Genomic DNA, 16,555 nt, shown 5'->3' on the forward strand with positions numbered 1-16,555 from the left:
CTTAAAGGAGAATAAAAATTACTTCTATTTTATTACATGAAGATCATTATGTTTTAACTGACTTTTTTTTAAAAAAAAGTAAAACAAAACACTACCTGTACATATTTTTTTTTCATTGATAACAACTCTTTAAGGAATTAAGGAAGCCTGACTTAGTTCAAATTGGCAAAATATTGTTATGTATGAGTAGCTGAGTAAAGGGTACAATGGTAACTCTACATACCAGTTGTGCAACTTCTTCATGAGTTTTATCTATTTAAGCATTAAATACAATTTTTTAAAAAGGGGGCTGAGAAAGAATGTGGGAGAATTTTACTTTGATTGGGAGAGTCACAGGTCATAAAACTGAATAATTTTTGGTAGAAGATTCCTTTTTTTTTTTTAAATCGAATCCTCCTCTTAGGGAAGACCTCTACCCAAGCATGGCAGTCTGGGAATACAAGGCCCTGATTACTCTTATCCTAGTTTTCTCATGGGATATAAGTTCCACAAAGGGAGAGGGAAGCTAATAAGATTCCTGGGCAGCAACCCACTAACAAGAATAAAAAGAAAAATAATTAAATAAAATGAACAAAACCTTAGGGAAATGTGGACTACCATATGTGTTGTATATGTTATAGACATAATAGAAAGAGAAAATAAAATGGGAAAGAAAAATATTTGAAAAATTAAAGGCTAAAAACTTAACATTTGGTGGAAAATATTAAACCTCTACATTCAAGAAGTTCAACAAACTAGAACAATGACAAATACAAAGGGAACCACATTCACTTACATCAAAATGATAAAAATGTTGAAAGTTAAAATCAAAGAAAATTATTGAAATCAGCAAGTATTAAAAAAAACAGAAAAAGACTTGTCAGATATGTTGTTGTTATGTGCCTTCAAGTTGGACCAGACTCACAGCAACCCCTCCTTGGATTTCCAAGGCAGTATCACTACAGAAGTAGATTGCCCAACCTGCCTTCCGAGGAGTGGCTGGTGGGTTTGAACCGCCACCCTTCTGGTTAGCAGTCAAGTGCTGTAGGCACTACACTGATTAACAGCTGAATTCACAATGGAAATAATGAAGGGCAGAGTCAGTAGGGGTAATTACATATTCATAGTGCTGAAAACGAACAACAAAAACAAAACACAACAAAGCTGTCAATCAAGAAACATTTGGCCAAATAGTCTTTCAAAATTGAGAGTGCAATAAAGGTATCCCCATTAAACAAAAAAAATGAGAGAATCTGTTGTTAGCAAATGGCCTTACAAGATTTGGTGAAACAAGTTGTATGTAATGAAAACAAATAACCAAAGGCAATAAACCAAAATCATGTGTTTGTTTGATTTGAAAAAAAAAAAAAAAAAAAAACCTGGTTAAAGTAATTATATAATTATTAAAGATGGTTGACAATAGGGAAGGAACAAAATTGTATTGCATTAAAAAATGGCAACATGTGGTAACTCAAATCAGAATAAATATGGAGAATGCAATCAGCTGCAGTGAAATATGGGCTTGGAGAGGGCAGTAGCACTGAGTAATTAATTATCATTACTCCGTGATATTTTATAAGCTTTTGTTTACTAATGTAATGATTAGAACACAGATGAACGGGGTATGGTTCTTCATGGGTTCAATCTCCCTTAGAACCCCATTTCAGGATGAGATGTTACAGAAACCTCTTCTGCACATGTAACACTCCAAAGTTACATTGCAGGCAAAAGACCCTGAGGCAAAGGGGTCTGTCTAGAGGTTTTATACCTCACAATGCATGGGAACAGGGAAAAGAAGTAATAGGAACAGTTCACTTACATTTGGCCTGATCATCCTGTTGCAAAGCTTTGTTTACATTTAAATAGCATTGTTTTCCTGTGACCAGGAGTGCATGATCATAAAGAAAATTTTGTCCCCATTACCTACAAGATTAAAACCAAACTCACTGCTGTTGTGAGACCACTTGTTTTGTACTAATGCTCTCCAGGTAATTATTCTTTAACCAGAAGTCTTTAATGCCGGGGATTCCAGCACGTCCCCCATGCCTCAGAGCTTTACCTGCCCTCCAGGTAATTATTCTTTAACCAGGAGTCTTTAGTACCGGGGATTCCAGCATGTCCCCCACCCCTCAGGGCTTTACCTCAAACCCCCTCCCCTCCTTTTCTACCCCCTAGCAACAACCAATCATTTGTACCCCTTTGCCTTGGTGTTACTCCACCCTGTATTTTTCCTATAAAAAATGTAATAGTCGGAGAGCACGGGGTCTTTTGCCCAAACTGCTGCGTCTGTGTAAGCGGAGACCCTAGCTCAAGCTAGCTAATAAACTTTCCTTTTACTTTTGCATTATTGTGTCAGTGGTAGCTTCCTTGAGCCGACACTCCTTTCAAGACCTGAGTCCAACACCTTCAAGTGAGTTATGACTCTTAGCGACCCCTCCTTGTGTTTCCAAGGCAGTATCTCTATGGAAGTAGATGCCCAGTCTTCCTTCCAAGGACTGGCTGGCTGGTTTGAACTGCCAGGTTTCTGGTTAGCAGTCAAATGCCTTAGGCACTACGCCACCAGAGTTCCTTTACCTACAAGATTCATTACTTCAGTACAATTAAGCAGTCATCTGTAGTCAGAGAAACAGAGAAAGTTACTGTGGGTTCAAAACAAGGAGGAAGGCTATTCTGACAAAGAGAAAGGACTCAGAGAGAGAGAGATCCAATTCCCAGTGTCCATTTCAGTGAATGTTCTGAGTCTAAGTCCTCAGAGTAACTGCCCTTGATGACAATTATAAAGGCAACAATCCTCTCAGCAGAGAAACAAATGATAATTCAGAAAAATAATATAACAAACTCTGTAAGTACATGCTTTTTGTTCCTATAGAAAATATATTTTGAGATAAATGTAAAAGAACCGTCATATACCAAGACTTAAGATACTATACATTGAGAACATATATAACATTCTAAGCTAGAACATTGTGGGAAGTTGATCACTTTGAATGCATATTTCTCATACAAACAAACTAATCTTCCCACTTTAAGACACTGGGAAAAGAAAAAGAAAGTAAACCTAAATAAGTAGAGGAAGGAGATAATAAAAACTCCCTTTGGAATAAATGAAATAGAGAGTAGAAAAACAAGAGGAAATTAACAAAACCTCAACATCTTCTTGGTGTTAGGTGCTATGGAGTCCCTTCTTACTAACAGCAAATCTACGTACAACATAATGAAACCTGTGTGAAAAACTGTGTACAAAATCCTTGCAATGATTGAGGCCATCATCACAGCCAGTATGTCAACCCATCTCATTGAGTGTCTTCCCCTTTTTTACTGACCCTCTACTAAGCATGATATTGTTGTCCTGGGACCTGTCCCTTCTGACAATACAACTAAAGTACATAAGGTGAAATCTGGTGATTCTCACTTCTAAGGAGCATTCCAGCAGTACTTCTTCCAGGGCATATTTGTTCATTCTTTTGAAAGTTCATGGTGTTTACAGTATTCTTTGCCAACACCACAATTCAAAGGCACAAATTCTTCTTCTGTCTTACTTAGTCATTGTCCAGCTTTCACATGCCTATGACATTATCAAAAATACCATGGCTTGGGCTAGGTGCACCTTAGTCTTCAAAGTGACATCTTTGCTCTTTAACACTTTAAAGAGGTCTATTCCAGAAGATTTGTCCATTTTTGAAATACATCATGTAATTTCTTGACTGTTGCTTCCATGGGAGTTGATTGTTGATCCAACTAAAATGAAATCCCTTACAATTCCAATCTTTTTTCATTTATCATGACATTTTTGTTTTCTTTGTGTAGAGGTGTAATCCATACTAAAGGCTATATAGTCTTTGAACTACAAATAAGTGTTCATCAAGCAAGATTTTGTCATCTGCATATCACAGGTTGTTAATGACACAATCCTAATGCTACTTTCTTTTTCATATTTTCCCTGTTCTTCTTGGATTATTTGCTCAGTGTACAGATTATATAAGTAAAGTGAAGGGATATAACCCTGGCACACATGTTTCCTGATTTTAAACCATTCACTATAACTTTGTTCAGGAGCTCTGGTAGCATAGTGTCTAAGGCACTTGACTGCTAACCAGAAGGCTGGCCATTCAAACCCACCAGCCACTCCTCAGAAGGAAGATGGGGCAATCTATTTCCATAATGATACTGCCTCGGAAACCCAAGAAGAGGTCGCTATGAGTCGGGGCCGACTTGACGGCACATAACAACGACAACAACAATCCCTTTGTTCAGTTCTAATGGCTGTCTCTTTGTCTATGTAAAGATTCCTCATGAGCACAATTATGTGTTCTGGAATTGCCATTCTTCACAATGCTATCTATAATTTGTTATGATCCACACAATCAAATGCCTTTGCATAGTCAATAAAACACAAGCAAACATCTTACTGGTATTCTTTGCTTTCAACCAACATCCATCTAACATTAGCAAGGATATCCCTCATTTCATGCTGTCTCCTGAATCCATCTTATTTCCAGAAGTTCCCCGTCAATATACTGCTGTAGCCATTTATGAATTCTATTCAACAAAATTTTACTTGCATTTGATATTAATGATATTGCTCAATAATCTGCTTCCTGTTGGATCATGTTTCTTTGGAATGGGTATAAATATGTATCTCTTGCAGTCAGTTGGCCAGGTAGCTGTTTAACAAATTTCTTGGTGTAAATGAATGAGTGCCTTCAGTGCTGAAATCATTTGTTGAAACATCTCAATGGGTATTCTGCCAATTCTTGGAGACTTGTTTTTCACCAATTCCTTCAGGGCATCTTGGATTTCTTCCTTCAGTACCATTGGTTGTTTATCATATGCTACCTTCTGAAATAGTTGAACATTGACCAGTTCTTTTTGGTAAAATATCTCTGTGTATTCCTTCCATCTTCTTTTGATGTGTCCAGCATTGTTCAATATTTTTTTCCTTAGAAATCCTTCAACATTGCAACTCAAGTCTTGAATTTTTTCTTCAATTATTCAGCTTATCTGTCAGTTTGTCATACTGTGGTGGCTGTTTTGTTGCTGTGATGCTGGAAGGTATGCCATCAGGGTCACCCATAGTGGACAGGTTTCAGTGGAGTTTGCAAACTAAGACAGATAGGGAAGAACAACACCTCTGAAAAACTGGCCACTGAAACTTATGAATAGCAGTGGAACTGAAATAGTTCTTTGTGAAGATCAAAATATTGAAAAAGAAAAATAGCTAAATTGATCATGGAAAAGAACAAAATCAGAGAACTCAAACTACTAAAATTATCAATGAAAGAAATCACTACTGAACTTGGAGAAATGAAAGGATTATGATGCAATATTATGAACAGCTGTATGTGAAAAAATAGAAGCTTTCTTTAAGTAGACATATTCTTAGACAGATACAAACTATTAAAACTAACTCAAGTAGAAATAAAAATATGAAAAAATATATTATGTATAAAGAAAGTGAGTGAGTAATTTAAAATCTTTCCTCAAAAAAATCGGATGGCTTCCTTGGTGAATTATACCAAACATTTAAAGAAGAGTCAATATCAGTTCTTCAGAAAAGCTTCCAAAACATTGAAGTGGAGGGAACACTTCTCCACTAATTCTAGGATGCCAGTATTATCTTAATATCAAAATGAGACAAAGACTTGATGAGTAAAGAACACTATATAACTCAACATAAAATATGGAAACAGGTGCAAATGTCTTCAAACTTAATTCAGCTACATATAAAAATGATTATATACTTTGATCAAGTGATATTTATCCAGTAATGTAATATTGGTTTAACAGCTAAAAGCCAATTAATGTAATATGCCATATGATAAATATGGAAATAAATACAAAAAAAAAGAAAACATTCAACATTGCTTCATGATAACAACACTTAATAAATTAGGAACAAAATTGAACTTTCTCATCGTGATAAGTAGTATTAATAAAAATCCATAGCTAAAATCATATTTATGCTGAAAAACTGAATGTTTTCTTTGTAAAAACATAAATGAGACAAGTATATATGCTCTTACTTGTTCTATAGAACATTGTACCGATTGTAACAGCCATGGAAATGAGGGAAGAAAATGGAATAAAATTCATCTAGACTGGAAAGTAAGAAGAAAAATTTCTTTGTAGAGGATACGATCTTGTATATTTATAAAATACTAAGGAATGCAGAAAAAACTATCACAACTACATATTACAAGACTTTTTTTGGGAAAATATACATAATTTCCTTCACTTGGTGGAAATTTAAAAAATTCAACTTTTGAAAATATAAATACAAATTATTTTTGTAAATTGTGAACTTGAAGAAAATTACATCTTTCATAATATACTTAAAGCAATTACTGTTATACATATAATTGAGAAGTCATTAAATATACATTTACCATTTTAATTTATCTATCATGTAAAAGAGGGTCTAGTTTTTCAAAAGTAAAACAATAATATCAGTAGTTTTATTAATTTAATTGAAAAAGGCAGTGCAGACAACATAACAGCATCCTGAGACAAAACTCTTTGCCATTAAGCTGATTCTGACTCATCCCATTGCAATAGTAGAATGTAGAACTGACTCATATGGTTTCCAAAACTGTAAATTCTATGGAAGCATACTGCCACATTTCTCTCCAATGGTGCAACAGGTTAGCAGGATTTTCAGCTAGCAGCCAAGTGCTTAACCACACTGCACCATCAGGGCTTCACAGAGTACTTGTTGTTGTTAGGTGCTATCAAACTGTCTCTGGCTCATAGCAAACCTATGCACAGCAGAATGAAACACCACCCTGTCCTGCACCAGCTCTGAGGTCCTTGCTATACTTGAGCCCATCTCCACAACCACTGTATCAATGCATTTCCTTGAGGGCCTTCCCCTCTGTGGTAGTTATGTTTGTGTGTCAACGTGGCAGGGTCTGGTTGAGTGACTGGGCAGCTAGCGGTAGTTATTCCCCATGATGAGACTGGCAATCAACTCCATGGTTGGGAATGGTCTCTAGTCTATGGCATGCTTGGACCCTGCATGTAGCTGTGTCTTTGTTGACACCTGGGGACTTAAAATGGACTGAAGTTAATGGCCTGCCATATGGTTTGGTAACATTGGGACTGTGCCTTTTTACTTGTCAGAGACCAAGGAAATGGAAGCAGAGCTTCCCCAGCCTGAAAGGATAGGACCATGGCCTTTGAGGGTGGAAGGATCACAGACCCCTAGGTTTCAATGATCCAGGCCTTCACCAACTTGGTTCTGGAGTGTTGGGCTGCTCATTCATGTGAGCCAGTGGGATGGAGCCATAGCTGCTGCTCAAGAGTGAGGGGGCAGGCTGCCATGTCCAAGAGGGAGAGGAACGGGACCCACCAGGCCAACGGGGTGAGGTTGCTACTTAGAGAAACTAGGGGACTTGAGCCACCCAGTGGAGGAGATCTGTACAGATACCACCCATTGAAGGTATGTACAGGTGCCAAGTTGACAAAGGGTGGAATTGTGGTAGTTATGTTTGTGTGTCAACTTGGCTGGGCCTGGTTGAGTGACAGGGCAGCTGGTGGTAGTTATTCCCCATGATGAGACTGGGAATCAACTCCATGGTGGGATCTACCACAAGCAGCTGAGTAGCTGCCTTTGGGATATGGTCTGCTTCAAGGATATAAGAAGAAGCCTTGGGAATGGTCTCTAGCTTATGGCACGCTTGGACCCTGCATGTAGCCTTGTCTTTGTTGAGCAGCTTGTTATGCTCTGCCAACCTTGGGACTTGCAATAGACTTAAGTTAATGGCCTGCTGTGTGGTTTGGTAACATCAGGACTATACCTTTTTTCTTGTCAACCTTGGGGCTTCATAGCCTCAGTAGCCAGCAGCTGTCTGAGTGAAGAAATGCCTCTAGTTCCAGTGGGTTGGGAACAGGAGTCAAAGATGGACCCCAATGTTGAGGGGCTTTCACCCAGACCCTTGAGCCTGGCACTTTGAACTTGGACTTAAAGCCTCCAAATTGTAAGAATAAACTCCTGTTTGTTAAGGCAATCCCGTTTGTGGTATAATTCTTGTCAGATCAGAACTAGGTATTCAGAACATCCTCTTTCAGTGATCCTCCACCTTACCAACCATGACATCCTACTCCAGGGAATGGTGTCTTCTGATAACATGACCAAAGTAGGTGAGGCGAAGTCTGGCCATTCTCACTTCCAAGGAGCATTCTGGCTGTACTTCCTCAAGGACAGATTTGTTAGTTCTTTTAGCAGTCCCTGGTACTTTCAGCAATCTTTGCCAGCACTACAATTCAAAAGGATCAATTCTTCTTTGGACTTGCTTATTCATTGTCCAGCTCTCACATGGGTATGAGGCAATTGAAAATACCATAGCTTGTGTCAGGCCCACCTTAGTCCTCAAGGAGATATCTTTGCTCCTCAGCACTTGAAAGAGGTCCTTTGCAGCTGATTTGCCCAGTGCTATACATTGTCTGATATCGTGACTGCTGCTTATATTGGCATCAATTGTAGAACTAAGTAATGTGAGATCTTTAAAAACTTCAATCTTTTCTCCATTTATCATGATACTGCTTATAGGTCCAATTGTGAAGATATTTTTTTCCCCTTTATATTGAGATTTAATCCATACTTCAGACTGTATTCTTCAGTCTTCATGAGTAAGTGCTTCAAGTCATCCTCACTTTCAGCAAGCAAAGTTGTGTTGTCAGTGTATCACAGGCTGTTAATGATTTGTCCTCCAATCTTGATGCCACATTCTTCTTCATATAATCCAGGTTCTCGGATTATTTGCTCAGCATATAGATCGAATAAGTATGTTGAAAGGATATAACCCTGACACACTCCCTTATTGATTTTAAACCATGCATTTTGGTCCTCTTTCTCTGTTTGAATGACACCCTCCTGCTCTATGTATAGGTTCCTCATGGGTACAATTAAGTGTTCTGGAATTCTCATTCTTCTCAATATTATCCATAATTATGATCCACACAATCAAATACTTTTGCATAGTCAATAAAACACAGGCAAATATCTTTCTGGTATTCTTTGCTTTCAATCAAGATCCATCTGACATCAGGAATTATATGCTTTGTTCCATTTCCTCTTCTGAATTCAGCTTGCTCCTCTGGAAGTTCTCAGTCAATATACTGTTGCAACCACTTTTGAAATATCTTCAGTAAGATTTTACTTGTATGCAATATTAGTGATATAGTTCAATAATTTCCACATTCTGTGGGATCACCTTTCTTTGGAATGGGTACAAATATGGATCTTTTCCAGTCAATTGGCCAGGCAGCTGTCCTCCAAGTCTCTTGGCATAATCAAGTGAGCACACCCAGTGGGGCATCTGTTTGTTGAACCATCTCAATGGGTATTCCATCAATTCCTGGAGCCTTGTTCTTTGCCAATTCTTTCTGTGCATCTTAACTTCTTCCATCAATACCACTGGTTCTTGATCATATGCCACTTCCTGAAAAGGATGGAGATCGACCAGTTCTTTTTGGTACAGTGTCTCTGTGTATTCCTCCCATCTTCTTTTGATGCTTTTTTCGCCCATAGAATCTTTCAATGTTGCTACTTGAGGCTTAAATTTTTTCTACAGTTCTTTCAGCTTGAGAATGATGAGATTATTCTTCCCTTTTGTTTTTCTAATTCCAGGTCTCTTCACCTTTCATTGCAGTAATTGATTTTGTCTGTTAGAGCTGATCTTTGAAATCTTTTGTTCAGCTCTTTTATTTTTGTCATTTCTTCCATTTGCTTTAGCCACATTCCATTAAAGGGCAAGTTTCAGAGTCTCTTCTGAGATACATTTTGGTCTTTTCTCATCTTCTTAATGGCCTCTTGCTTTCTTCATGGATGATGTTCTTGATATCATCCCACAATTCTTCTGGTTTTTGGTCATTGGTGTTCAATGCATTAAATCTATTTTTTAGATGGTCATTAAATTCAGGAGGGATATATATCATGCCATAATTTGGTTTTCATGGACTTGATTTAATTGTTTACAACTTCAAGTAGAACTTGCATATGAGCAGTTGATGGTCTTTTCCAAAATCACCTCCTAGCTTTGTTTTGGCTAAAGATATTGAGCTTTTTCCATTGTCTCTTGTGAGGATGTAGTCAATCTGATTCCTGTGTATTCCATCTGGCAAAATCCATGTATATAGCCACTATTTGTGTTGTTGAAAAAAGGTGTTTGCAATGAATAAGTCATTGGTCTTGCAAAATCCTATCATGTGATTTCCAGTGTTATTTCTGTCACCAATGCCAAATTTTCCAACTACCAGTGATTCTTCTTTGTTGCCAACTTTTGCATACTACTCACCAGTGATAATTAACACATTTTCATTGCTTGTTTGTTTAATTTCAGACTCCAGAAGCTTATAAAAATCTTCTATTTCCTCATCTTTGGCTTTGGTGGTTGGTACATAAATTTGAATAATAGTCATATTAATTGGTCCTCCTTGTAGGAATATGGATATTATCCTGTCACTGACAGCATTGTATATCAGGACAGATCTTGAAACATCCTTTGTGATGATGAATGCCATGCAATTTCTTTTCAAATTGTCATTCCCAGAATAGTAGATCATATGGTTGTCTAATTCAAAATAGGCAAAAGTCCATTTCAGCTCACTAATGTCTAGGATAACAATCTTCATGCATTCCATTTCATTTTTGACAACTTCCAATTTTCCTAGATTCATACTTCATACATTTCATGTTCCAATTATTAATAGATGTTTCCAGCTGTTTCTCCTCAATTTGAGTCATGCCACATCAGCAAATAGAGTTCTCGAAGGCTTTACTTTATCCATATCAGTAAGGTTGGTTCTACTCTGATGATACAGCTCTTTCCCAATAATATTTTGGGAGGCTCTGATCTTAGTTGCTCATCTTCCTGTGCTGTATCAGACAACATTTCCAGTGCATTCATAAAATTGCCCAGTAATGCATCAGACAGTGTGTTTTGCTATTCATAAAGTTTTTCCTGGGCAATTCTTTGAGAAGTGGATGGCCTCTTCCTTCTTCCTATTCTGTCTCAGTCTGTAAGCTGTGTTGAAACCTGTGCACCATGTGCAACCATGCTGGCATTTGAAACACTGGTGGTCCAGCCTCCAGATCACAGCAACACACAAGCCACAACAGTAAGAGAAACTGACAGACAGACTAAGTTTGTCTCCCTTAGTTGTTTTCCGCCCTCCCCTTACCTGGATCCCTACCACTGTTTGCTCTGTTGCTCCTGCTGGCTTTTCTTTCCCCTGTTTTCCTGCTTCTTGGGGGGGGGGGCTTGGGTGCCTCCCCATACCTGCATTCTCACCACTGCTTGTTCTGTGGTCCTCAGAGCTTTTACAGAATACTTGTTCAGGCTAATTTATGGATACCTAGTAGATGTTAAGGGGGCTCTGGTAGCATAGTGGCTAAGACACTTGCCTGCTAACCAGATGGCTGGTGGTTCAAACCCACCAGCCACTCCTCAGAAGGAAGATTGGGCAATCCTACTTCCCTAGTGACACTGCCTTGGAAACCCAAGGAGGTGTCACTATGAGTCGGGTTTGACTCGATGACACATAACAACACCAACAACAGTAGATGTTAAAGGAGCTGTGGTGGAGCAGTGGCAAAGGCATTCAGTGACTAATTAAAGGTCTACCAGCAATTCCACTGTAGAAAGATGAGGCAGTCTACTTCCAAAAATATTTACGGTCTTCTAAACCATATGGGGAAGTTCTACCCTGTCCTGTAGCATCAACATGAGTCAGAATTTACTCGGTGACAGTGGGTGTGGCTGTGTTTTATCTTTAGTAGGAGGTGTTGAGCCTATAAAGAATTTAGAGAGTCATGATGCCAAGGCAACTACTTTTTTAAAAAGATTCACAAGAGAGATAATAAAATACTTTCTTTCCAAAGTATCCAGAAGTCTAGAAATTATAGAATTTTAATTTTAATATTCTTTAACTTTCCTGTTACACTCTGATTATTTCTGATAATCACTGTGTGATGAATTTCTTAACTCTATAATCAAATATCAGTAACATTATTTTCCTGGTAATGCCAAATAGTTGAATTCAAAATATTTTAAAGTAACATGTGCTATATATTGTATGTGTTTTGGCATTGCATGGTAACAATAGCAGGAGCTTAAAAGTATACTTTTGAAAAGAATAAATGAATGAATAAATTATTAATGAGTATTATAACTAATATATTGACAATTTTTCTTAGACTCAGTGAATGTTATATGTTACTTATCATACTCAATCCTCAGAACAACTCTCTGTGGTATGTTTAATTGTCTTTACTCAAATGAAAAAAATTAGAACTGAACCTCAAAATCTTTACCTACTACTAATACATACTTTCTTAGGTATCTAGTGCTGTTATAACAGAAACACCACAAGTGGATGGCTCAAACAAAGAGAAATGTATTTTCTCACTGCTGAGTAGGCTAGAAGTCTGAATTCAGGGTGCCAGTTCTATTGGAAGCCTTTCTCTGTCAGCTCTGGGAAAACATATTGTCTTTTTTAGTTTCTCTTCCTTGTTTCCATGGTAACCTTCATGTGGCATGGCATCTGTCTTCCCCTATCATTATTTTCTTACATGTTTGTTTAATTTCTTCTTTTTTGTATCTTAAAAAAGAGTGATTTAAGAGATACCCTACATTTAGCCTCTTTTACATTACAAAAAAAAAATAAAATCCAAAATGGGTATAAAACTACAGGCAAAGACTATAGCCTTCAGTGTGGATTAAACCTAAGCAAAGAGAAAACAAAAATCCTCACAACTGGACAAATAAGCAACATCATGATAAGGAGAGGGAAGATTAAAGTTGTCAAGGGTTTCATTTTAGTTGGAACCACAATCAAGATCCATGGAAGCAGCAGTCAAGAAATCAAATGACATTTTGCATTGGGCAAATAGGTTATAAAAGACCTCTTTAAAGTGCTAAGGGACAAAGATGTCTTCTTGAAGTCTAAGGTGTACCTGACCCAAGCCATGATATTTTTTTTTTTTTTCATATGCATGTGAGACTTGAACACTAATCAAGGAAGACCACAAAGGAATTGATGCAATTGAATTGTGGTGTTGGTAAAGAATATTGACTGCACCATAGACTGCTAGAAGGCCAGAAGAATGAACAAGTCTGTCTTGTAGGAAGTATAGCTGGATTTTTCCTTAGAAGCCAGAATGGCCAGGCTTTTGTATTTTGGTCATGTTGTCAGAAAGGAGCAATACTTGGAGAAGGGTATCATGCTTGGAAAAGTAGCAGATCAGTGAAAAAAGGGAAGACTCTCAGCAAGAAGAATTGACACAATTTCTGGGATGATGGGTTCAAGCATAGAAATGATTGAGAAGATGGCACAAGGCTGGGCAGTATTTCTTTCTGTTGTACATAGGGTCACTATGATTTGGAACTGACTTGACGGCACCTAACAATAGGAAGAAGGAGGACCTGACACTCCCCTGCCCTCTGCTACCCTCAGAGGAGGAAGATTCCAGCTGCTCAGAGGCCACAGTGGTAGAGTCACTGCCACTATCCTCCAGTGAGCAATCTCCCCCGCCAAAGCACCTTGCCCCTTCCCCCAGCAACCCGGAGCTCACAGAAGAGGAGTAGGCTGAAGACCAAGATGACAGCTCCTCTGTGGCTCTCCTGTCCCCTCACAAAAGGGCCCCCCTTCAGAATTGGAGGCTTCAGCAAACCGACACCCAGGAGGGGCAGCTCTGGCCCCGGCCCCCACTCAATTACTTCCACCTAATTGCCCTGGCATTAAGAAACAGTCCCCGCTGTGGCCTCAACGTGCAACAGATCTACAATTTTGCTCGACAGCATTTCCCCTTTTTCCAGACGGCTCCAGAAGGCTGGAAGAACACTGTCCGCCGTAACCTCTGTTTTCGGGACAGCTTTGAGAAGGTACCAGTCAGCATGCAGGGTGAGGCCAGTACACGGCCTCGGTCTTGCCTCTGGAAGCTGACTGAGGAGGGCCACCGCCGCTTTGAGGAGGAGGCCCACGCCTTTGATGCCACGCGGCTAAAGCGTATCCAACAATGCATGAGCCAGCCAGCCCAGCAGAACAGGGGAATGGTGGCCCTACAATGTGAGAAGCATCGTAACAAGTTATATGCCAAGGGGACTTTCTCTTTCCTGGGAGCAATCCAAAGAGGCTTCAGAGAAGAGGTGGCATGTGAGGACGTTAAGATTTACAACAAACATTTTCTGGGAACAAAATTCAGTCCATAACACTTGTCTTTTGAGTATGAGCAAGGATACAAACTTTATTTTTCTATCTTTGTGAATGTTATATGCTTTCATTTTTTTCCTACTACTTCACACTGCTTATAAATAAATGAATGAATCAGGATTATATGAAGGAGTAAACTTCTAAAGAAACCATATTTTGCATAAATTAATTATTACAACTCATATTTGATTAATGTTATGGATGGAAAAAGTACCGCAGTGATTCTCTATTCTCATCTCCAGTACATGTGAACATGTTATGTTGAAGTTGAAAGGGAATTAAGATTGTGTTTTGGTTACCTAGTGATCAGAATAGATAGGAATAGACCACAAATGGGTTGACTCAAACAGACAGGGATTTATTATCTTACAGTTTTGGAGGCTAGAAGTCCGAGTTCATAGTGCCAGGCCCTAGGGATTGGGTGAAACCCCCTCAACCTTGGGCTTCAGCTCTGCCTCCTGCTCCCAGCCCACTGAAGCTGGAGGCTTTTTTCACTCAGACAGCTGCTTGCTGCTGAGGCTGACAAACCCAAGGTCGACAAGTAAAAAGGCATAGTCCCAATATTACTAAACCATACGGCCATCTAGTAATTCAAGTCCAGGAAAATGTCCCGAGATCAGCAGGCTGCTAAAAAACATGGCTACATGCAGCATTTAAGCATGCCCCAAAGATGGAGACCTTCCTCAAAGTTGCTTCTTATATATTGAAAGCAGCCCATATCCTTAAAGCAGCTACTCTAATCCTCCAGTAGATTTCGCAAATGAGTTAATTACCAATCTCACCATGGGGAATAACTACATCCAGCTGCCCATCCACTCTAAACCAGCCATCTAGTTGACAAATAACCTTAACTACCACAGATAGCAAAAGTAATTAAGGTTACTAAACAGTTAATTTTAAAATAGAATATTCTGGACTGTCAAAGAAGGTGCAATATAATTAGAAGATGTCTTAAAAATGGAAGAGGGATGCATAAATCCTCAGAGTGATAAAATATGTGAATTTCTAAATCTGCTGTTGCTGACACTGAAGGTAAAGAAAGGTTCATAAGTCAAGCACTATAGGTGACAGGTGATCTCTAGGAAATGGAAAGGGAAAAAAGAAAAATTTCCCCTAGAGCCCATAAGATAGAATATAGCTCTGCCAACATCTTAATTTTAGCACAATGAAACCCATGTCAGACTTCTAAATTACAGGACTGTAAATTAATTAATTTGATTTGTTTTAAGCCACTAAATTTGTGTAATGTGTTATAGCTGCAATATAAAAGTGATTGTTTACTGTTCATGGGTATTAGTTATTTTCTTTTTATTAAATGCATAATTATTTCTAAAATAAGCAAAAACTTGTTATCCTTTTTGTCTAGGTTGTTGTCTTAAGGGAAGCCAGAATGATTTGAAGAATGTAACTAAGAAGAACAACACGGATCTGACTCTTTTTAGGTGGCTGACAATTCCAGGCACATTTGGACTTATTGGTCAATTGAATTATAAAGCAAAAAAAAGAAAAATTAATTTGTATTATGGAATTTTCTCCTGAAATTTTGCGCCTGCCATAGTATAAAAATTAAAATATGACTTTCATACAAATGTCAAATATGCATATGTTGAATGCTTCATTCAAATAATTAATAAAATATTTGAAAGCATATTGAGAGGCTAGGCAACATGAATATTCATAGAGAAATGTTAGAGATTGCTAGGTTACACACACAATTGCTAATAGGGCAATGAAACTGAAACCTCAAGAGTTAATCCTTTAGACTGAAAAGAAACTATTTACGTCTCCCTTTGCTAGGTTTTCAAGTTGACATGTAACATCACTGATTCTGTGACTTTAATTAATAGTAAATATCTAAGACAAACACAGATAAACAATACAAACACAACCACTGCTGTGGAGTTGGATCCATAGTGACCTGTCCTTGGGTTTCTGAGGCAGTATCATTATGGAAGTAGGTGACCCAACCTTCCTTCCGAGGAGTGGTTTGTGGGTTTGAACCTCCAGCCTTCTGGTTAGCAGTCAAATGGCTGGGGACTATGCCACCAGAGCTCCTAAGCACAGATATATTCCATAAATAATAAACTAATCATTGAGTTGTAGTTGTTGTTGTTGTTGTTAGGTGCTGTCAAGTTGTTTCCAACTCATAGCAACCCCATGCACAGCAGAACAAAACACTCCCGATCCCACGCCAGCTACATGATCCCTGCTATACTTGAGCCCATCATCACAGCCACTGTGTCAATCCATCTCGTTGAAGGCCTCCCCCTCTTTCATCGACCCTCCACCCTACCAAGCATGACATCCTTCTCCAAGGAATGGTCCCTTCTTACAACATGACCAAAATAGGTGAGACGAAGTCTGG

General features: G+C 38.4%; 1 protein-coding gene across 1 annotated transcript in view; it reads left to right on the forward strand.

Moving 5' to 3' along the window:
* Positions 1-14,189, forward strand: part of LOC103203770 (forkhead box protein P1-like) — a 159,282-nt gene extending 145,093 nt beyond the window's left edge. Inside the window, 1 exon segment of the mRNA XM_007948846.1 lies at positions 13,391-14,189. Within this exon segment, the coding sequence (XP_007947037.1) occupies positions 13,391-14,189 (799 nt within the window).
* Positions 14,190-16,555: the final 2,366 nt, after the last annotated feature.

The sequence above is a fragment of the Orycteropus afer genome, unplaced genomic scaffold (genome assembly GCF_000298275.1).
Source record: "Orycteropus afer afer isolate SDZICR_OR568_19922 unplaced genomic scaffold, OryAfe1.0 scaffold00228, whole genome shotgun sequence".
Taxonomy (NCBI): domain Eukaryota; kingdom Metazoa; phylum Chordata; class Mammalia; order Tubulidentata; family Orycteropodidae; genus Orycteropus; species Orycteropus afer.